Below are 23,353 nucleotides of genomic sequence, written 5' to 3' on the forward strand. Positions count from 1 at the left end.
TGCTTTTACTTTCAGCACAGGTGCAGATATTACTGATTGCTAGATTTTTGCACAGAAAATGCATACCAATCAACATAATCTTCTAGGAGTTCCCATAGAAAACCTGAAACCACACATAATTTACCTGCTTTTGTGTTTCTGGGACGGACTGGTACATCAGTCTGTGTGATTGCTGTTTGGCTGGAGTTCAGTGAGAGTGGTTTCAGGAGCTGTAAAACTTACTCCACCCTTGAGTCATTCTTTTCTGGGTCTTGGGTTAGACAGAGAGACCTGCTGTAGTTTGGAAGATCCAGTCAGCCAGAGACTGAAGTTAGCCTGAGAGTTTAAGCAGAGAGCTCTTTGGGTATATCTACACTGCAGTTTGGAGGTGTGATTCCCAGGCTGAAGCTAGCATGCTAAAAATAGCAGTGTGGACATTGTAGCTCTGGTGGTGACTTGTGCTAGCCGCCAGAGTCCAAGCCCACCCATCTAGGGTCGCCAGGTGTCCGTTTTTTCAACTGGAACACCCGGTCGAAAGGGATCCTAGCAGCACCGGTCAGCACTGCTGATTGGACCGTTAAAATTCTGGTTGGTGCGGGGCTGGCAGGCTCTGTACAGTTCCCCAGAAGTGGCACCATGTCCTTGTGCCTCCTAAGCAGAGGCATGGCCCCCGCCCCAAACACTGGCTCTACAGCTCCCATTGACTGGGAGCCATAGACAATAGGAGCTGTGGGGGCAGCGCCTATGGACAGGGGCAGCAGTGCCAGGCCAGACCTCTACCTTGGACCTGCAGGGACACATGCACCCGGAGCCTGCACCCCTCACCTCCTCACCCCAACTCCTGGCCCCAGCCCTGAACCCCTCCCACACCTAAACTCCCTCTCAGAGCCCCCACCCCCTCCCACACTCCAACCCCCTGCCCCAGCCTTGAGCCCCCTCCTGCACTCCAAACCCCTGGCCCCAGCCCAGAGCCCCCTCCTGCACACCATACCCCTCATTTCTGGCTCCACTCCAGAGCCTGCTGGAGCCCTCACCTCCCCACCACATCCCCACCCCCTGCCCCAGCCCAGAGTCCTGTCCCACACCCTGAACTCCTTATTTCTGGCCCCAATGCAGAGTCTGTACCCCCTTCCACACCCGAACCCCCTGCGTCAGCCTGGAACTCCATCCCACACTCTGAGCCCCTCAGCCCGCCCCCCCCCAAGCCTGGAGCCCCTCCTGCAACCCTAACCCCTCATCCCTGGCCTCACCCCAGAGCCCATACCTCCAGCTGGAGCTCTCACCCCCTCCCACACTCCAACTCCTAGCCCAGCTCAGAGCTCCCCACACTCTGAACCCCTTATTTCTGGCCCCACCCCAGAGTCCACTCTCACAGCCAGAGCCCACCCCCTGACCAAGCCTGGTGAAAATGAGTGCATGAGTGAGGGTGGGGGAGAGTGAGCAGTGTAGACATTCTCTTTCAGCCTTGAAGTTTAGCTTGGTAGTCTGCTAGTGGCTATGCCAGCCCAGAAGTAGTTGCGTTCTGCCTATGTTAAGGTTTATTCTAAATCTGGAAGCTTTTACTTTAGCTAAGATCTATAATATTATGAAGTTGCTGTAGGAATTTTTATAAACTAAGTTATTCCGGTTCCTATGGGACCTAAAATTTTTAAAAAGGGTATTTTTATCCCCTATATTATTAATGCACCAGAGTCTTTTTCTGCCTCTTCCCCATTCATGATATCTGAGTATGTATCCTCAGGGGAGGGATAGCTCAGTGGTTTGAGCATTGGCCTGCTAAACCCAGGGTTATGAGTTCAGTCCTTGAGGAAGCCATTTAGGGCTCTGGGGCAACAATTGGGGATTGGTCCTGCTTTGAGCAGGGGGTTGGACTAGATGACCTCCTGAGGTTCCTTCCAACTCTGATATTCTATGATTCCTGCAGTTCATGTACATTAGATCTCTGTATGGTAGTTTCATTACAAACCCTAAACTGCGAACAGGTCTGTCTAATGGTTCTGGGCAAGTAGATCCAATTTTCCGCAAACATGGGCTAGTTCTTGATTTGGCCTTAGAACCACACAAAGTTGTCAATTACACATAGTTTGTTTAGATCCAGATGAAATGTTTCAAATGGGAGTAGATTAAAGTGCATTATGGAACTTTTAGTGCACGGCAGTAATGTTCATATGGATGATTACTGCATGGAAGGCTAGTGCAGGGTACATTTGTCCCCCAACTTGCTGTGCACTAGGTGTTCAAATACACAAGCCCTGAGATGTGATTTGAGATTTGAGGTTCATTCAAACATGAAACAAAAAATAAAACTCAGGAGTCAAAACCCATAGAGATCAGAACTGAAGATGTTAAACTGAACCCCTAAGAAGCAAAATTAGCAAGTTTTGTTCTGCTCTGAGTCACGGACTTACAGATGTGTAGAAATGATAACGTAACACTGTGGAAACACATAGTGTAAAATGTAATCATTCAAAGAAGGTATGTCTTTGAATGATCACTCTTTCACCTGTACAGACTTGGCTCACTACGTTAGCTGTAGTTTTCATCTAAAGAAAGCTCTTCTGATGGTACAGTACCTTATAATGAAAATTTTGTATCCTGCCTTTTCAGGAACTTGTCAGTTATTTTATTAGTGAATCAAGGTTTTAGTTTGATCATTCGATACTTTGAATGATCCAAACAAGTCCTAGATACTATCTTGACTCTAAATGATGCACTAAATTAGGCTGAAATCACCGCTTGCTGATTCTCTTCTCTAAGTGTGCATGTCATAGATCTGCAGTTTAACACTGTGGATAAAAATAGATGATTTTTAATGGATTTTAATTTAAATCTGATTTATTTAATTTTGTTGTTATTTAAACTATATATATATTTCTTTTTTAAACTAAACTTGTTTAAAATTAAATCTGTATTTAATACAAAATATGGTAAGCGGAAAACATCTTACATTTGTAGGTCAAGCTTTATAAATATGGCACAATGGATCATGTACTGTATTAAGGGCTTGTTTAATAAAAATAAAATGTATATGCTGGTGTGTGCTTAATTAAATTCTAGTTACCTCCTTAATGCAGTTTGACACAAATTATGAGCAAAATTATCTAATAAATAATCAATATATCATTCACTGTTTTCTAACATGCTAAAGTGTGCATTTAATTAATAAGCATCTGAAAATATTAAGCTTTATAATTGCTTAAATAAATATTTATAGTTATAGTGTATCCCCTTAGGTAACAAAAAGATGAACCAACTCTTGCACAAAGGCTGTATTTAGTTGTAAATTAACATATTTTAATGGTTATATCAACTAGTGACAATGCATCTTTCTCTAGAAATTTACTCAAGTACAAATGGAAAATTTGATTAAAGTATATGATTTAAAATGGGACTTTCCACTTAGTGATTTAATCATCTTGATTTAAATCAGTCCACCCTGGTTTAACATGAAGTGTCTACCTTTAAAAATCCAGTGAATGTAGCTCAGTGATGGAATATGGGCACTGTAGACATCCTACAGAAATCAGTACTGAAAGTAAAACTTTGGCTAAGACCTTGAATCTTCTCTCCCAGTATCCATTTTCTCTTGTGTAGGACTAGTAAATTGCACACAAATTTGAACTGTTAGTGTAAGTACTCATCTTTTTTTAAGGTTTCAGAGTAGCAGCCGTGTAGTCTGTATTCGCAAAAAGAAAAGGAGTACTTGTGGCACCTTAGAGACTAACAAATTTATTTGAGCGTAAGCTTTCGTGAGCTACAGGTCACTTCATCTGATGCATTCAGACTTTTTAACAACTTTTTGACGTTAGAGCATGTGCATTACTCCTGCCTGTTGCATGATTAGTTGAGATTTTCTATTTGGTTTTGGACCAGATATTTTATGATAATAGGAATCATTTCACTTTCTAGGCTAGACCCTGTCAGATACTAGACACCTTCAATTCCTATTGACTTTATATGCAATTGAAGGTGCTCAGCACCTTGATTGCATTACGTATCAGAGTGGTAGCCATGTTAGTCTGGATTTGTAAAAGTGGCAAAGAGTCCTGTGGTACCTTATAGACTAACAGACGTATTGGACATAAGCTTTCGTGGGTGAATACCCACATCTTCAGATGCATGTAGTGGAAATTTCCAGAGGCAGGTTAGGATTTTCAAAGAAGCCTAAGGAATTTGGGTATCCTTATGTGCCTTTGAAAATCTTAGTGTCCCACATTATTGTGCCCTGATTGGTGGTATGTTGCTGGAGGCAAGCTTTAACCCCTATAAAAGCACGTAGCCTGCCTTAAATCTCAGCAGAAAGACAAGATGATGTTGGTCTGACTCTTGCTCGGGTCTGGTATATCTTGGTGTATTCTTAAACTTTCTGGATTTCAGTAAATAGGAGTTATCTGCACTGAGTCTGACCTTATACCAATGTTATGCATGTGGTCACTGAATGTAGACTTTTATAGGCTCTAATAAAGAGAGGTTAAATCAAGGACTATTTGTAACTTCTGATAATGACTCCTCTTATACTGATGTGTGAATCACCGTATTTAATCACATACCAAATAAAAACTTAAGCTAATAACTGATATTGTAAATTCATTTTAGGTCATGTTTGGCTAAACCTAATGCAACCTAAGTTTGTGGTTGTCACATCAAGATTGCAGCTAGGAGCTCTGCACATCAGAGCCTTTTTAGAGGTGAACAAATGAAGGGGAAAGGGAAGGAAAATCAAGACATTCTCAAATCTAAATCTCTGTACTCACTTAGGCCTTGGTTCTGGAACCATTTATGCATGTAAGTAACTTTATGTATGTAAACTGGCCTATTGAGTCTAATGGGATTACTCACCTGCATAAGTGATTTCAGGATTGAGTTGTTTTTGACCATTGTGGGTAGCTTTTGCAAATTTAAGAGGTACCCTTAAGTTTGGGAAAGATAATAGTGAAGTTTATCTGGCAGTAAGGAACTGAATGGATTGCATAGCTGTTCATTTCCTGATTTTGTGTCCCTATAGTTACAAAAAACTACATATTTTTCATTACAGTTTTTTTTTGGGGGGGGATGCTAGCTGAACTCGACTGAAACACACACTTTTATCTATATATTTATAAATACATTGTAATGGACTTAGGTATGACCGGGCCAATTTAATACTGCCATGAAATGCCTTCACAAGACATGAATGAAAGTAGGAGTACTTCCAAAGTACTGTTAAAATAGTGGAAATAGTCATCTGGTTCTCATTTTTCAATGTCACTGCCTTAAATGTCAGCTAAAATTTGCATGGATTATTTAATTACTTAAGAGCGTGAATTTGCAATGGAGGTGAAGGTTTGATAACATCTTGCAATAAGTGGTCATGGAGAATGGGCATAGAAAACAGCAAGGGTTTTCAGGAATGTTGAATGGAATCGTTCAGCAAATTGGGCCTATAATGTGAACTTCATTGAATCAGTTCAACTGCAGAGAGATGTCATTATTGCAATAATAATTATTAGTGAAATTAGCATCACCTGTACGTTAATATCCTCACTGAAACCTATAAATCTGTCTCTCATACATACAAAGCGCCACGAGTAGATGATACATATATTTAGTTGCAATATGAATCCCTAATTTGTAATTTAGAAAAGTGTTAACTCAATTAAGAGATTTACACACAGGTGTGTGAGTGTTCCTCTGACCTGACCTTGTTTTCCAGTACACTGAGTCCTAGCTTTTACAGATGATAATTTGCTGTTTTAGGTCATAAATAAAACTATAATGGGCCAGATCCTTCTGGCTTTACTCCTGGAAGCAGTCCCACCCTACCCTGGGATTTTTACCAGGCTGATTAATTCGTCAGTTCCATTTAGGGAAAACATATTTATCATGCTGCATATTTGATCAGGTATATAATTGTGCACATGCGTAAATTTGGGGCTAGATTTGTAAATTTGATCAGGTATAAAATTGTGCACGTTTTCCTTTTATCCCTAAGAAACGGGTTGAGTATGGCTGTGCCACCGCAGAAGCAGCCCAGGGAAGCCAGTGGGACTTGGGCTCCTAAATTACTGTTAGGAGCTTTTGAAAACGGGACAGAGGCTCTTAAGTCACTGATGCATTTTGGGAAATTTTACTAGGGAGCTAACTTTTTTTTTTTTAAGTTATTGACATTTCTAAGTGAAGAGGGAGAGAAGCTGAGAAAGTGGAAAGTCTTTTAGCTATTCTTGATGAGCCTTTATTGCTTGCAACCCCTTTATAATCAGGTTTGACTTGTTTATGAGCTATACCTACTTCGGGAACAAATATTTAATGAGCCCCTCAATCTGTTAGAGAAAGATATAAAATGAGCCAATGGCTGGAAGTTGAAGCTAGACACATTCAGACAGGAAATAAGACATACATGTTTAGTAGTGAGAGAAATTAACCATTGAAATAATTTACCAAGGGCCCTGATGGATTCTTTATCACTGGCAATTTTTAAATCAAGACTGGATTTTTTTTTCTAAAAGATATGCTCTAGGAATTATTTTGGGGAAATTCTATGGCCTAGAGGTCAGACTAGATGATCACAATGGTCCCTTCTAGCCTTGGAATCTATAAATCTGTGCAGCCCTCACTGTATGGCTGCGTATAGGACAAGATGGCTGTAATGTAGAGAATTCCCTCCCCCCTTGTAGACCAAGCTCCAGTAGCAAATAAATGTAGTGGAGCGTTGCTAAAACAACCCCCCTTCCCTTACTCTCTCATCTGTTTAAACCCAACAAAGACTTCCACCGTGCAAGGAGAATAGTCCACTGTCCAGTTATGATGGGAATATGTCCAGATTGTGTTGTCTGAGCTTCACAAAGTGGACGGAGCAGCCTGAAAAAATCCAGCCCCAAATGTTCCATTGATCGCACAATTCCAGAAGCACTTGCAGCAAATACAATACTAAACAAACCAGTAAAGTGCATAAGAACATGAGTAGTCTGACTTCAGTGGGACTGCTCGCATGCTTAACCTCAAGTATACCTTTTAAGTGGTTTGTTGGATTGGGCCCTTACGGAGCAATGGCAAGATCTGTTTCATAGAACATCTCCTATTACCTTGGCAATACTAGATAGTGGTACCTATGTCAATTGCTGTATTCCGCATTAACCTGCTATACTACTATAGCTGACTTTTTGCCAATTTATTCTGAAAAATTATGGTATGTTCATAATTGTCCTCACCTTCGTTTCTCACTTGAAATTATCTGTGAGAATTTCACACTTAATATGCAATTTCTTCAGGGAACAGTGTGGCAGTCTGAACTTCTGCGTACTGCTTTTTGGAGTTTAGGGAAAACTTTGAGACCTTTTGGAGTTAACAAACGGTGGCTATAGAAGCACTTAATTTTTTTTTCTCTCCCAAGTCCTTGCTAGTGTACCTTTGACTGAATGTTTTAGTGCCATTTTATCTCATGATTATTAATAGTACTACTGTACATGCATAGATTTATATTGCATTTAACAGAAAGGTAAACAAGGAAGGCAGGAAAAGAAAAGCTATCTTAGAATCTTCTCAACCCGGTCAGTAAACCTTATTATTCTATTCTAGTAGTACCCAAGTATCCCAACCAGATTATGGGCCCAATAGTGCCCACACAAGAGGGCATGTTTCCTGCCTTGAAGAGATTATCATCTAAACCTGGCATGTGGTGTAAAGAACCCTGAACACATTTTTTTTTTAATTTTGGGTTTTCTATGTAAAATTTGTGAAATCTGTCATCATAATGGAGCACTGTGATGTGGTCATTATAAAATTTAAAGCAGAATAAATGCCACTGAGAAGTAGAGGCAACCAACCAGGATGGGAACTGTGACATTTCACTTGTTTGAACTTTGTTTATCTTCCCTTCTGCTTGATGACTCTGTTCACTGCTTAAATGCAAATTAAGGCAAGCACACATTCCTGTCTTTGGGAGAGACCTGTTTGCCATTTTTCGTTTGGGCAGGGCTGTGGGGTTTGGAATGTGTGTTAATAACACCATACAGGGGAATTTGATAACTTCATATATAATATTGCCACACTGATTTTACCAGGACAATATTGACCAGCAAACTGAGTTCTCAAATGATATCTTACAAGGCATACTTTGTGCAATGATTATTACATCAGTGTCTAGAGGGTGATTAGAGGGGTGTATTCCGTCACAGCAGCATAGAAGCTTAGCTGCTCACACAATGACCTTTTAAATATAATATTTTGGCAACCTCAAACATTTTTTTTTGCTAGAACATAAGAACAGCCACACTGGATCAGACCAACAGTCCATCTAGTCCAGTATCCTGTCTTCTGACAGTGGCCCTTGCCAGGTGCTTCAGAGGGAATCACTGAGTGCTCCATCCCCTGTCATCCACTCCCAACTTCTTGCAATCAGAGGCTAGACACACTCAGAGCATGGGATTGCATCCCTGACCATCTTGGCTAATAGCCATTGATGGACCTATCCTCCATGATCTTATCTAGGTCTTTTTTGAGCCCTGTTATAGTTTTAACCTTCAACATCCGCTGGCAGCAAGTTCCACAGGTTGACTGTGCATTGTATGAAGTACTTCCTTTTGTTTGTTTCCATACCCCTAATCATTGTTTTGCCCATCTCTGTACCTTTTCCAATTCTAATATATCTTTTTGAGAGGGGCTGACCAGGACTGCATGCAGTATTCAAGGTGTGGGCATATCATAGATTTATAGGACTGTACCTCACCAACTCTGTAGATAAAACTTGGGGAGATGGGAAAATAGCCAGATTTGATAAAGTGTTCTTTCTATGCATAATGAAAAAGTCACTGGGCCTGTTCCCTGAAAAATCATGGTGTTTAGGGGGTCTGGTAGACTACTTGGCCCAGTACCTGGTGCTTTTCTTTCAACAGGAGTAGACCTTAATATCTTTGTGTGAATTAAACACCTTAACAGAACTGATTTCAAAAAGACGTTTTGGAGTTGAAACTACAGGGCTTGGGACACAGTATATGCTGTGCAATTGCAGCTAAACAGCCAGTCTAAATCTATGGTGAAAGCATGCAAATGTCTCACCCTTAAAAAATGAAAGTAAAGAAATTGGAGGATAAATTAAGACCTAGGGAGAAGGGGATATTAATAGAGTACTGAGGAACCCATAGAAGTCAGAGAGAGATCACTCACATTCTTCGCTTATAACAATATTTTTGAAGATCCAGAAATTTCCGTTTAGATTGTTAAAATACCTGGAGACCCTTTATTTTTCCACTGGAAAAGGCCCACTGCAGTAATGCAGTTATATTACATCGCACAGCTATAGTATGCTGATAAAGAAAAGTTTAAGAAGGAAGCTGGAAGCATTCATCATTCATTTCTAGAAAGTTATCGTACATTGGAGGAAAAGAGAAAAATTTAAGCAGATAACTGCAGAGAAGTCTTGACATACACATGGGGATTTCCTTTCACGTTGATCTTTAACCATAAAGGTCAAACCTTTACCATTAAAACACTTGAAGGGCAAGGAACTCTGTTACATTTGGTTATTGATTTTTGTTGTTGTTGTTGTTGAAGGCCTTGAACCTTGCTAAGTATCACAGGCTACAGGGGCATCTGCACAAGGACAGTAACAGAGAGAGCTGACAACTTGTTCAGTCCCACTGTGGCAGAACCGGATTCCAAAGACAGCACAGACTAACAGTGGACCCAGATCCTCAGAAATTGGAGGAAATAGTGGAACCTTATATGACACTGGACTGAGCTAAGCTATCATCTGTCTTTTTATGATGAGGTTTTGCATTTTTCTCTTTGATGCTCTTGTTTCAGTGCAGTAGAAGCTGGCTGACATTAACGAGGTATCGTTACTGTTCATGATATGGAGTGAACATTCATGTGCTGTGGTAAACAATAGTTACATAGAAGTTTCAAATTTCTATTAATTCTTTCATGCCTTGTAATTTTCACCATGATCATGCAATAATACTTATGTACTAGATTCAGCAGTCCATTAAAGCTACATTGTATAATATAAGTGTGCAAAGTGGGTGAGGATAGCCAATGGAGAATTTCTCTTGGGTAGAGGAACTCTCCATGGACATATAGCTGGAGGAAGTGGCTCTGCTGCTTCCTGTGTTAGCTGCCCTCCTCATTCTAAGAGGAGGGAGTGTTTTTACCAGGGGTGGGGTATAAGCAGGGTATGGTGTGGGCAGCAAGGGGCATGCAGGAGCAGAACTCTGCTATGCCTTATCCTTAACTGGCACAAAGCCCATTATGTGGAAGTCAGAATAGATGCAATGCTTCTCCCACTACACTCAAGTAGATCTGAGTTGCCCAACTTTAGGAAAAGAGTAAATAATTCTCTCTCTAGCTAGGACAATTGATGTTGCATGAGGAGTTGTTATTATCTATGGGTTAGTGGGGTGAATAACCTGTAGGTGTGGAATGGTAGAAAGACTTTATCAGCATGAGTTTGGGATGGCTTTATTACGCCACATATAATGAACCCATAGGAAAAACTGAAGAGCCAAGTGACTAAAAACTCTTAAGTAATTTTTTTTGTAATATATGTGGCATATACAGAATACATGATGATAGGCTGCAGAGTTTTTTTCAGCTTGAGTTTGGGACGATCTGCATAACTCACTTCTATGTGATATGATTCACGCAAACTCATGCTGATCAAACCTTTACAAATCCACCCTCATTTACTCCCTCTGGCAGTCAAAAAAGCGAACAGGATGTTAGGAATCATTAAAAAAGGGACAGAGAATAAGATAGAGAATAACTTATTGACCTTATATAAATCCATGGTACGCCCACATCTTGAATACTGCATACAGATGTGGTCTCCTCATCTCAACAAAGATATACTGGCATTAGAAAAGGTTCAGAGAAGGGCAACTTAAACGATTAGGGGTTCGGAACGGGTCCCATATGAGGAGAGATTAAAGAGACTAGGTCTTTTCAGCTGGGAAAAGAGGAGACTAAAGGGGGATATGCTAGAGATATATAAAATCATGAAGGGTGTGGAGAAAGTGAATAAGGAAAAGTTATTTACTTGTTCCCATAAAATAACAACTAGGGGCCACCAAATGAAATTAATGGGCAGCAGGTTTAAAACAAATAAAAGGAAGTTCTTCTTCACATAGCGCACAGTCAACCTGTGGAACTCCTTGCCTGAGGAGGTTGTGAAGGCTAGGACTATAACAGGGTTTAAAAGAGAACTAGATAAATTCATGGAGGTTAAGTCCATTAATGGCTATTAGCCAGGATGGGTAAGGAATGGTGTTCCTAGCCTCTGTTTGTCAGAGGGTGGAGATGGATGGCAGGAGAGATCACTTGATCATTACCTGTTAGGTTCACTCCCTCTGGGGCACCTGGCATTGGCCACTGTCGGCAGACAGGATACTGGGCTGGATGGACTTTGGTCTGACCCAGTATGGCCGTTCTTATGTTCTTATAATAATAAAACTCTGTTGAGAACAGCTAAAATAAAATAAAAATCTAGTTGCATTATAGTTTATGGGCAAAGAAAAGCTGTATTCATGATTTATTCTATTCCCACTTGTGTTGACTTTGGAGTAAACAGGGTCATCTTTACATTGTATGTAAGATATTCCTGCTATTATAGCAGGGGATATAATAAAGAGCAAAATCAATTGGGGGCAGGGGGGAAGTTAGCTGTCATCCCTTGGAGGAAACATGCTTCCAAACCACAAAATTACAGCCAGGTAGCCAGCAAGATGATGAAACTGCACAATGCTGAATCACAGTTTGCCTTTCACAATGCACTGGGCAAAATGTCAGTAGTACACACCCCAAGAGATTGTGAGAAGAATCTTTAACTAACTGTGCTATCAAAAACCAATTGTCTAACTGTATATGGCTAGAAAATAAAATGAACCTGAATGTAGGAGAAGTGGAGCAGCTTCCAGTAGTTTAGCTAGGAAGACTCGAGAGACTCTATCCCTTTCTTTAGCTGCTGGGTAGTACTAGTATGAATAGGTTTGCTTTGGCCTCAGTTTCTGTGTCTTATTATTGAGGGCTTCCCAATGACAATATGATCAGGGCTTCTTGTAAGTGAATGTTCCCTGTGAGACACATAATGAAGAGACTGTTAACTAATTATCGGTCTGTTTGGAAGGCATTCATTTTTTAATTGACCTCAAGGAACAAACAGAATTTGAGGGAAAATGATTTGTGTTGAAGGCAAACAGATGAGTCACTTTCTTTCATGATGGGAGGAGGTTGGTTTAACAGGATCAGGTGGACACAAAGCTTTTTATTTAGCTGCTAAAAATTTAGAAGGATCAAGAATTGTATGCAGGCACTGTGCATATGTCACATTGACTTTTTTTCATTCAGATATTATGTTTTATGCAAATATTGTTTCAGTCCTCTCTGAAACATTGCAATAGAATTCATTTAAATCATAATATGTTTCAGTAGGAAAGTTCAACTCTGCAATTTGAATGCCAGGTGTGCAGTTTCACCGAGGCTGCTCATGGGGCTGTTATACCCCCACAGAGAAGATAATTGCATCAGAAGGAACTTCAAGACTGTTGGTTAGGGAACAGTCTTTGGTCCAGCACAAAATGATATTTTAATTTTTGTCACTTGAATATTGGCTGAAATGATTATAAAATGCACATTTTTTGTTTTGTTACAGTTTAGCATTTTTAAACTATTCAATAATTGCTGTTGTTAATTTTCTGCTATTTTGTTGGAATCTGCAAATGCTTATGAGTCAAACACTTCAAAGTGCTAAATATTTCCTAGGGCAAAAATAATTTCACACCATAGAAAATGAACAAAGTGCTTCATAACAATAAGCCCATCCACTTGATTTCACAATTAGTGTTTTAACATACACCTGAGAATATTGACTGGAAGAGCCTGTGTTCAGAAAGCTCTAGACTCAAACACCAAAATCTCCCAAAGAAATGGAGAAGTGTTATTTAAATTCCAGTATTTACAAACCTATTTCTTATTTTTTTTTCCAGTAGGACACAACCCTGAGTTCTTTCCACATGTTAAAGAGAAAATATTCCTTCTGAGACTGAGTAGATGAAAAGTTTTTTTTGCTAAAGTATAATTTTTTCTCCTTTTGTTCTTCATCACTTTTTGTTTTATGTAAACTGAAATGTTTCCAAGGAAATTTTACATTCTTGGTAGTTTCCCCAATTTTTTTTCTTGTTTATTAGATTTGAAGGACTGATATATTTTTGGTGGCCTTGGCTTTAGTCCTCCAATTGGATCCTTGTGGACAGACCTTTGCCTTGCGTACAGCCACATTTGACAAGGGTCCACCCACGTTGACTTGATTAGCAGGATGAAGGATACTTTTTTCTTTTCTTTTCTTTTTTTTCCTTTCTTTTGCATCTCTTCTGTCTTTCGTAGCCACTGCCATTTCTCAGACAGCAACTGAGTTTGAATGCCCACAGAGCACTACCATGGTGTGTCTTAACATTCATTTACTGCTGGATTTACAAAGCAGGGCACAAATATCGACTGTACAACTCTATTAACAGCAATCATAGTATTGAATGCCTGGAGGCGGAGCAGTATGAATAGTGGAGTTTATTGTTGGCTTTTATTTATGGTGAGGGCAGAAACTATCAAAATTAACTACCTCATAAAGAATTATTATTCCTGCAATTGTAAAATAAACAGCATAATCCATAAGAAGTCTGGCTGACTTTAAATGATTTATATGAGCATGCTTCCACGTCTAATATTGTAAGCTGGGTGTTACTGATAGCTGTAGACAGGGCTTCAGAAGAACCATAATCTATTGGAGGAAATATAAATGTTAATTTTGTTTTACATAATAGTTTGTGATATGTTCAGATTGTACTCCTTCTAAAGAGTTACCATACATAGATAACTTGTGGCACTTTGATAGACTGGTAGAAGCCAATTGTTCAATTTATGCAATTTTTTTAAAAAGCTCTCGTAAGCTTTAATAATTTATGGCATGTTGTGAGGACACCAGACTACTGTGTATTTGAATATAAAACAACTGCCTTGTAAATTGTTTTATTACATTCAAAGTGCCATACAAGAGGATTACCAAATTCAACTGTAACATTTGCCAGTTTGGAGGAAGTGAAGACAGGTGTGAGATTATAGCTGCAATAAAACTGAAACTGAATACTAGTAGCTGAAATTGTAGCAGGCAATTGGTTTGATTTATATAAAACAAGCCACAAAAGGAGAGAGATGTAAGTCAGCAACTTTGGTTGGAAACACAGTGGTTAGATGAGTTGTAGTAGGTCACTAGGAACTGCTGAATTAATACTTGTTTGATTCCAGCATAGTGCTGGTGCAGCATAATTACATGCAGTCGAGCTTATCTATGGAGACACCATTTTCAACAAGGAAAAACTAGCCACTCATGCCCAGTGCCACTTATGCCATATAATCTTTGAGAATGTGGAACATATGGAGTTTCATAGGGCAAGAGGTGGTGCATCAGTTGTGAGCACAGTAGTAGCCTGTAAAATACTTAAGATGTATAAATACCCAGATCAGTCATTTAAACCCCTTTCGTTAGGGTCCTGGGACACAGCATAACAAAACTGAAATGGAAAATGAGCCTGTACCAGGAAATAAGGGAAGCACAATAAAAATAGTCTCTAGAATTACTTCCAATCTGGACAGGCTTGATATCACTGATGGGGAAAGCTTGCATAGAATCAGCAAAAACTCTTTCTTGAAGAATAACAACAAAAATTTTAGAAGAAAATGCAAAAGACGCAGAATTGTGACATAGTCTGTTTTCCTTAAAGTGAGTGAACTGGAGGTTCTGCCAAAACTTAGTACTATCAACTATGGCAAGCAGAAAAGTTAAAGAAGGAAAATAAAGATAAATGATTAAATAATTATAGACAGGACTGGGAGCGCCAACTATTACTTAGGTTGCCTGACACTTCCTATTATAAGACCCTATTTTCAGTTGTTTATAATTTTGCCAGACTTGCACCATTTGCGTTGAAATTTTCCATGCTGACTCTGTGTGTGTGTTTGTGTGTGTGTGTGTGTGTGTGTGTTGTGGGGGGACGGGGATTTAAGGCTGACTTAGTCTGTTTTTTTTTTTTTTTTTAAATTTCAGCCAAAGCAGTTCAGCCATTTCTGAGAATGAGATTAGGGGAAAATACATTGCTTTGCCTGTATTTAAAAAATGTGGGACCTGTTATTTTAAATGTTCTGGCTCCCTCATGTTTTGGGGCAGGGACTTGAAATTTGGTAGGGGGTGCCCTTTGTCTCACAGTTGTGCTTTTTGACATGTCTATGAAAAGTTACCAAATTTGGGTAAATTATAAGCATTTGAAAAATTGCAGTTTGCCCAGGCTTAGAGGATTGCTAGAGCTTAACAGCTAAAATCTGCAAAGATACTATCTTCAGTGAGCATGCTCCAGCCCCTCACAGCTTCTAGGTGTGACCGGACTGGACATGCACCATCTTGACACACTGATCATGCTCCAGTCTAGGACTATGTGGGCTAGAAAAATTTTCCTTGTCTGTAATGGTTGCTCCCAGCTGCTCTGGAGTGTGTCTGAGCACTGGAACTGAGAGTGGGGAGTCTGTCTCTCCTTTGCTGTTAATCACACACACACACACACACCCCAGCTGGGCCCTGGACAGTATGGAGGGGGAAGCCATCTATTAAAATACAAAGGGACACAGCTGGATCAAGGAAGAGGAAAAGGAGTGGATCAGGAAAGGGATCTGGTGAGAGGGGGAGAAACTGACTGTGAGTTGGAGAGGGAAGCCTGGGAATGGTTGGACAAGGAAACTGGGAGCAGAGGTGGGGAGGCATGGACTGGACTGGTTGGGCAGGAAGGCTGGGACAGGTTGAGTAAGGGGTTGGAACTGGGCTTGGCTGGGCATTGAGACTGACAGTTCCTCATTAACTGAGCACTGTCCATCCTGTGCACTGAATGAGGCAGGGGTCCTTTGGAAAAAATAGGACATAACCATGTAATTAAAGACTGTGTCAAAATGCACACACACAAGGAGGACTTAATTCTGGCATTTCCTAACTCTCGAGTACTTGATTTTGCCACCTTAATCATGTTCTTTTGCTGTCGTTTTAGTGTGTGCAATATGTAATAATGGTGCAGCCTCTTAGCACATAATGCAGCTTGATGTTGAGTTATCCACCCAGGAGCACAATGATTTCAGGGACTAAATGCTAAATGTTTTAGTTACCTTTAATATTTTGTATGAATTTTTTTAAAAATCAGTGTTATAGAATAGGCGTTACTATCAATAGATAGTTACCTTTGGTATCATGGAGGAAAGCAGATTTTAGGGGAAAAAGCACATGTTCAAAGAACATTCTTAGATGAGATGGAGCCTACTTGAAATTAAACCAAAATGTCCGTCTTCTGTAGAGACGACTCTGATAAAAGACAGTTAGTGGGATGATTCTGCTAATATTGTGAAATTTAAGAGCCACCAGATGTGTATTAAAGGCTTACAATAGACAAAGGGTAAAATTTTCAATAGCGCATAGGTGACGAAGGAGTACTTTGTCTGTTTTCAAAGCAGTGTCCATGTGACTTAGGCACTTTTGAGAAGGGGATTTTGAAATCTACATAATTTATGTGTTTTTCAATAATTTAACTTGGGTGCCTGAAGTTAGGCTCCTGAGTTCATATTAAGCATCCAATTAAATGGCCAATTTTCAAAATTTGTGAGCATCCAGCAACTCACACTGACGTAAGCAGGGAGCTGCTGTGTGCTCAGCAGTTTTGAAAATCAGGCCACTTAATTGAGTGCCTAAATACAGATTCAGTTGCCTAACAGACAGACAGTCTGTTTTGAACATCTTGGCCTGAGTGTCTCCAGCAGTGTTTTATATATAAGATTTAAGGGCTGCTTCTGTTCATTTGAAGTCGGTAAGACTCTTCCAATGACTTCAGTGAGCTTTGAATCAGGAGAATTTGAGGTAGAAAGTATGGGCTTGGGAACTTTTGCTTAACTGTAATCTGGCATGTACTTTCAATATGGGAAATAAAATGAGAAAAAAAAATGTTTCGAAACAGAATATGAAGAATAGGGAGAGACCATTTTTAGGTCTGCACTAAGATGCGAGAAGGATGTGGAAAAAGACAGATGAGCTAGAAGTGTTACTAATACTTGTTCTAATTTAGTGGTCATAATTGAAACCTGATGGGAAGATTCTCATAACTGGAATGTCCATTTAGATGGGTACAATATGCGGAGAGGAAGTGGATGAGTGATATTAGATATCTAGAGTTGTGATGATACCAAGGAGATCCACATTTCAACCATTAAGAAAGTAGTGGTTGAAATTATTGGGTAAAGATATAAGTAATGAAACAAATGAGAACACAGTGTCTGTTAAGGGGAAAAAATAAAAATTGGGCTGGGGGAGAGAGAGAGAGTGAGAGACAGAAAAGCGGGGGGAGGGACGGACACAAAAACAGAATGAGTTCCTGGCAGTCAAGGAGATGAGATGGGCTTTTAAAACAAATTGGTGATCGATGCAGTAATAAAGAGAAAGTAGGCCTGCAAATAAATGGGATAGAGGAAATTAATGATGATGCAAAATATCTGAAATACTGAGTTCTTTAGGCTTTGTTGTACTTTGATATTTTGAATGAAATAATGATAATATCTAGAACTGTGGCTATTCATAGTTAAGCACTGAACCCTGATTATTAGCTGATATTCAATAGAAACGACAACAAACAGGTCTGATATAAGATAAGGCCAACAAAAAACAGACATGGGGAGAAAAGAGAGGAACTGAATAAACGCCGAAGTTCATGAGAACATGGGAAAAAAGAGAGACAAAAAGAAGTAGTTGTGATGTAAAGCAAGCATAAACTATCTCCAAAGCTGGAAAGAGGAAAGTACATGTTTCTCCAGGGTTTTCAGTTGCAAACCAGAAGGCTATTGAGTCTTTTTGCATGAGGATTTTCTGACATTTGGAAAGGGGATGTCTAGCAACGTTTTCTTAATGTTACATAAGCACTTCAGATGGGCAAATCCGCTTGTAATGACAGATTTTTCAAAGTCATCTAATTTTCATTCTTCTTTCTGTTTCTGACCTCTGATAAGCAGTGAGATCATCACTAATGCCCACCACTCTTTTTTGTTTGTTTGTATAGTCAGTGATGAGCTGCCAAAATCTTAACAACTGGTTCCCTCCTCATCCCACGAGGGGGTTGTGGCCCACCTCCTTCCCCCGGGGACTCCTGCCCCATCCAACCCCCTGTGTTCCTTGATGCCCCCCCCCAGACCTCTGCCCCATCCACCCCTGTCCCCTGACTGCCCCCAGAACTGGGCAGGAGGGTCTCGTGGGCCACCGTAGTGGGTGCCCACCCTGCCCCTAAGAGCCAGAGGGACCTGCCGGGAGGCGAGGTGGGGAGTCCCGGCGGTGCTTACCTGGGGCAGCTCCCAGGAAGCATCCGGCAGGTGCCTCTGGCTCCCAGGGGCGGGGGAGCGTAGCTGGGTGGGAGCAGGGGTAGCGGCCTCTCCCCCCACAGATCACATCAAAAGTGGCACCTTAGGCGCCGACTCCGTGGGTGCTCTGGGGCTGGAGCACCCACGGGGAAAATTTGGTGGGTGCAGAGCACCCACCGGCAACTCCCCACCTGGCCCCAGCTCACCTCACCTCTGCTCCGCCTCCTCCCCTGAATGCATCGCCCCGCTCTGCTTCTCCACCCCCTGCCCTGGCTTCCTGCGAATCAGCTGTTTGTGTGGGAAGCTGGGAAGGGTTGAGAAGCAAGCGGCGGCTTCGCACTCAGGCCCAGGGAGGCGGAGGTGAGCTGGGGCAGGGAGCGGTTCCCCTGCGCGTCCACCCCGGGTTACCTGCTGTGGCGCGGGCGGCCCTCCTCTTGCTCCCCCGCCCATCCCAGCTCCCCTCTGCTCCACCTCTGCCTCCCTGGGCCTGAGCGCGAAGCCGCTGCTTGCTTCTCAGCCCCCTGGCTTCCCACACGAACAGCTGATTTGTGGGAAGCCGGGGGCGGGGGTTGGGGGGCGGAGAAGCAGAGCAGGGTGGCGCGTTCAGGGGAGGAGGCGGAGGTGGAGTGGAGGTGAGCTGGGGCGGGGCAGAGAGCTGCCAGTGGGTGCTCTGCACCCATCAGATTTTCCCCGTGGGTGCTCCAGCCCTGGAGCACCCACGGAGTTGGCGCCTAAGGCACCACTTTTGTCCAGTTGTTAAATTTAGAAGCCCTTTTAGAACCAGTTGTCCCGGTTCTAGCAAACTGGTGTGAACCGGCTCCAGCTCACCACTGTGTATAGTGCCTCGCATAATGGGGTCCTGGTCCATGATTAGGGGCCTCCTTGTTATGACTGCAGTACAAATAGGTAGTCAGAGTGATGATGAAATAACCCTCCTTCAAGATGTCTCATGTCTACATTTTTTGTAAAGTTTTCAGATTTCTAAAAGAAACTTCCTATGTGAAAACTCACAGAGGAACAAATTAAATCTTTGAGGCTTATTGGGAATGTTTGCACTTCAAAACAAAAGGCTTTAAAAAAATGGAATAAAGTAAGGGCAGATTCATGTGCAACACAATGTTTGTTCTAAGCATGTGTACTTATTTTTAATACCAGAATTGTTTTAATGGTGCGATAACTAAATTATATCTCTCTTCTGAGAGCAACCCAGGGCCTGGTTCTCACTCATGCTCACAAACTCACAAACTTTAGGTCCTCTTTACACTCCAAAGTGGTGCAAAGTGGCCTTGGTGTAAATAATTAGGTCCCCAGTATGTATTTAGTCCTTGAGCTTTGTCCATCATCTTATTTGCATCATATAAAGGTTTGCAGAGGAATTTACTCAGGATATAGTATATGAAAAGCTAAATGTTTTCATTGCTTTACAAGAAGAGGCCTATCATTTTTCTTACTTCTCAGCAGGGAGGTGGATTTCCCTCCTTTCATACAGCCCAGGCTAAACATTTCTGACACCCAGAGTACAACATCAATTGGAAATTCACATTTCATGTAATAACAGACCATTTTAATTTCATGAGCTACAGAATTGGCTTCCACTTGGAAATTGCACTGAAGAAGGCAATATTGTCACTGCATAAAGAGAGAAATCTATTGAAGTAAATAAGAGGCTTTCATTACCTTTTACGTTGCATTTCCATATAGCATAAGCATTAATTAAACCCTTCATCGTGTTCTTGCTTCAAGTGGAGCATTTGCTGTGTCTGACAAGAAATGTCATCCAAGAAAATGTGTGGAACCCAAACATTGCTATTAAAATACACTTGCTTGAGCAGAAGGGAGAAAGTGGAAAGAAAGTGTTGCTGCACTAAGGCAGTCCAACAGGCAGAAAGACACGTCAGGGAAACATCCTCTTTCTTCCCTTTTCTGCCCAGGCCAACCCTTTGTGTCTAACAGAGTATGGCAAAGCTGCCAAAATTTGTAATTCTCATATCTGAGGTTTGGTAGAGAAAAAGCTCTGAAAGCTTTATTACTGGCCTTGTCGCCAGGTATTTCTCAGGACAAATCAAAATGCAAGCAACTGTCCTCGAGATTTACATAAAGGGATTCTTCAATTAAGAATCAGTTTAACCTTGAGAGAGTCTCATTTGAATTGCAAAGCTTATCAAAATGGCATTGCAAAGACAAAAGTCCCTATTTGGTAAGGAATCCAAGAATGAGGCTAAATTGTAGGTCAGATGCAAAGTGTTCCCACATTAGGACTGGATTGTCAGGGAAATGATCTTGCAGAGAGATGATTGTTTCTATATTTGATCAGTATATTTGTTCATGCACCCTCAATAAAAAGGTGTGCATTTCAGGAGCACTGTGTACATTAAGGTAATCAGAACCTGTTGCTCATTTTTGGTGAGTCCACAATATGCTTTCTCTTACTATTGCAGGGGAACATTTGAGAATCTGTCCTCAGGAGTATACATGCTGCACCACAGAAATGGAGGACAAGTTGAGCCAACAGAGCAAACTGGAGTTTGAAAACTTGGTGGAGGAAACAAGTCACTTTGTGCGTACCACCTTTGTGTCCAGGCACAAGAAGTTTGATGGTAGGTTGGGGTATAATTTGCTTACTCTTTGGAGATTGAGAAAATGAGCCTTCAAGCCTTCAAGTTGACTTCCGGAATTGTACACGAGTCCATTATCCAGAATATATTCTGATTTTTTTTCCTTTACAATTTGATACCACTGTTGCAGTTATCATCTTAGCTAAGATAAGGGTTAACTTTATAGCTTATGCCCTTTATCAGCTCTGTGACTATTGCCTTTAATTACAGTAACATAAAGAATCAGGCAGTTGAGTGTCTGCAAACTTGGCTATTTTTTTTAAGAGAGGGAGAGATCGCCATAAGATACATAATTTTTCCTCTCCTAATTTCAAATGCAATTTTTAGGCTTGCAATTACATTCACTGTTGCAAGATGAACTATGGACTTTTACCCTAACCATGATTTTTGTTAGGGTAAAGCTGTTTTTTGTAGTCTATAGGCTGGCTTACTCTTTCTTCTGAGTTCCAACACTTTCCCTGTGAAGTACAGTGTCCCTCTGAGCACCCACGGCTTGCACACACATGGGAGGAATTTCACTACAAACCACTGAGGAAGTATTGAAATCTACTTCTACAAAAATTGACAGACAGATTTTTGGTTATTTTTCTTTCCATTCAGTACTATGATCTCTCCTTTCTCCAGTTTAGGAAGATCTGGGAAAGGGATCAGAGACTTGCTCTGACAATTCACCCACAGTAGTTTTCTTTAGCAATGAATGTAAAATGTTTTTTTTCCTCCCCTGTCCTTATTCTCCCGTGGGCACTATTTATTAAATAAATCTTTCTCATTATAAATCACAAAGTAGTAAGTGCCAAAATAACAAGTTTAATATGTTCAATCACAACTGTGTCCGTATACGCATTCATCTGAGGTCTAGATACATTTTGACTGTTTCCTTCTATGTATTTCATAATATTCATAAGTGGGCAAGACACCTCTCTTTAAGAAATGTGTGTGGCACATGCACAGAGGAGCATAACCCGCATGGCAAAGGAGAAGCAGAGTTTTCTCCGAATGTTTCTTTCCCCATGTAGAACTTCTACTGGAATGTAAGTTTTGAGGCGGGTTGGTCAATCCTGCTGAACATGGCATGGATCTGTGCGTATCTGTTGTTCTTGGGACAGGATGGAAGAAAATAGAAATGTGTTAGACTGGGATTGGAAGTTTTGCTGGGGACAATGAAGGCTAATTTGTGTAATTTCATGGGGTTAGCAGGTTGAATGCTGATGCTGTGTGGGGAATTGGAAGCCAGTATCAGCAATTCTATGTACAAAGAGTGAGGATGTGTGGTGTTGTTGTTATTATTATTTTATTTTATTAGATTTTAATTTTCAATTAGGAAGCCAGACGGGGGACAGGGGAAGGTTCCACATTGAAGTTGTACAGTGAAGTGCTGGGAGAGATTGTAGCTTTTAGGATAATACCGTTTTCCTTATTCCATTAAAATTTTGCTTCACTGTGAGAAGAATGTGACTTTTTGTGATAGTTTCCCACTGTCACATGACAAGGAAGACAAGCAACCTTGGTCAGGAAAAGCTAGTGATGATGGGGGGTGAAGAGGAGCATAGTGGAAAGTTTTGGGGAGGCATATATTTCCCACTTCCTTCCGCTGATGGGAGAAGGCGGTTGTGGATTCCCTATCCCCTTCTCCCAGCCCCTATGCTGCTATAATTTACAGTGTGGAAAATGATTCTTGGAGGGAATGCTGGGAATGTGCATTCAGGTACCAGAATGATGGTGCGGTATGAATTTATTATATAATCTTTTAATTGTGTAATCTGTTGCATGTGATTTGGAGCTGACTGTGTAGAGTGCACCTTCAGGATTCTGTTTGAGTTTGTGAAAATTTAAAAGCTTCATTTTTGTATTTTAAAAATAGTCTTGGAGCACGTGCAATATTCAACGATGATTTTTTAAATAGAAGTAACAATTTAAAACCCTCAACAGCAGCTGCAGGGATTTCTTCCATTTGTGCATGGAAACCAGTATAGTCAATAGAATTTGGTGAGTTATGTACGTTACTAAAAATGCTTGCAGATTGTCAATAGTTTGTCATAGGTTTCAGCTGATTCCTTTTCTGTACTCTTTATAATTTGATGCTTTTTTATATTACTACACTGAATAAATAAGTCTGTGGTGGATTCTCCATCACTTGAAATCTTTAAATCGAGACTGGATATCTTTCTTAAAGATGCTGTAGCTCAAACAGAAATTATGGACTTGATGCAGATATTACTAGATGAGGTTTTTTGGCCTGTTTTATGCAGGAGGTCAGACTAGATTGTAATGGTCTCTTCTGACCTTGGAATCTGTACATTTTATGATTTTTTTTTAAGAGAGTGCTTGTCATTTGAAGTTCAAGTGTTGTCACTGAACAACTGAGC

General features: G+C 40.7%; 2 protein-coding genes across 3 annotated transcripts in view; one reads left to right on the top strand and one right to left on the bottom strand.

Annotated features, from left to right (window-relative positions):
• The window catches only part of GPC6 (glypican 6), a 1,138,485-nt gene that overhangs the window by 316,608 nt on the left and 798,524 nt on the right, over positions 1–23,353 (top strand). For both annotated transcript variants that reach the window (XM_048853256.2, XM_048853266.2), the window contains exon 2: positions 20,811–20,969. In XM_048853256.2, coding sequence (XP_048709213.1) covers positions 20,811–20,969 — 159 coding nt within the window. The remainder of the gene's footprint in view (positions 1–20,810; positions 20,970–23,353) is intronic.
• Positions 1–23,353, bottom strand: part of TGDS (TDP-glucose 4,6-dehydratase) — a 1,159,807-nt gene that overhangs the window by 56,829 nt on the left and 1,079,625 nt on the right. The gene's annotated exons all lie outside the window — the stretch shown is intronic.

This window comes from Caretta caretta, chromosome 1, assembly GCF_965140235.1.
Source record: "Caretta caretta isolate rCarCar2 chromosome 1, rCarCar1.hap1, whole genome shotgun sequence".
NCBI lineage: Eukaryota > Metazoa > Chordata > Testudines > Cheloniidae > Caretta > Caretta caretta.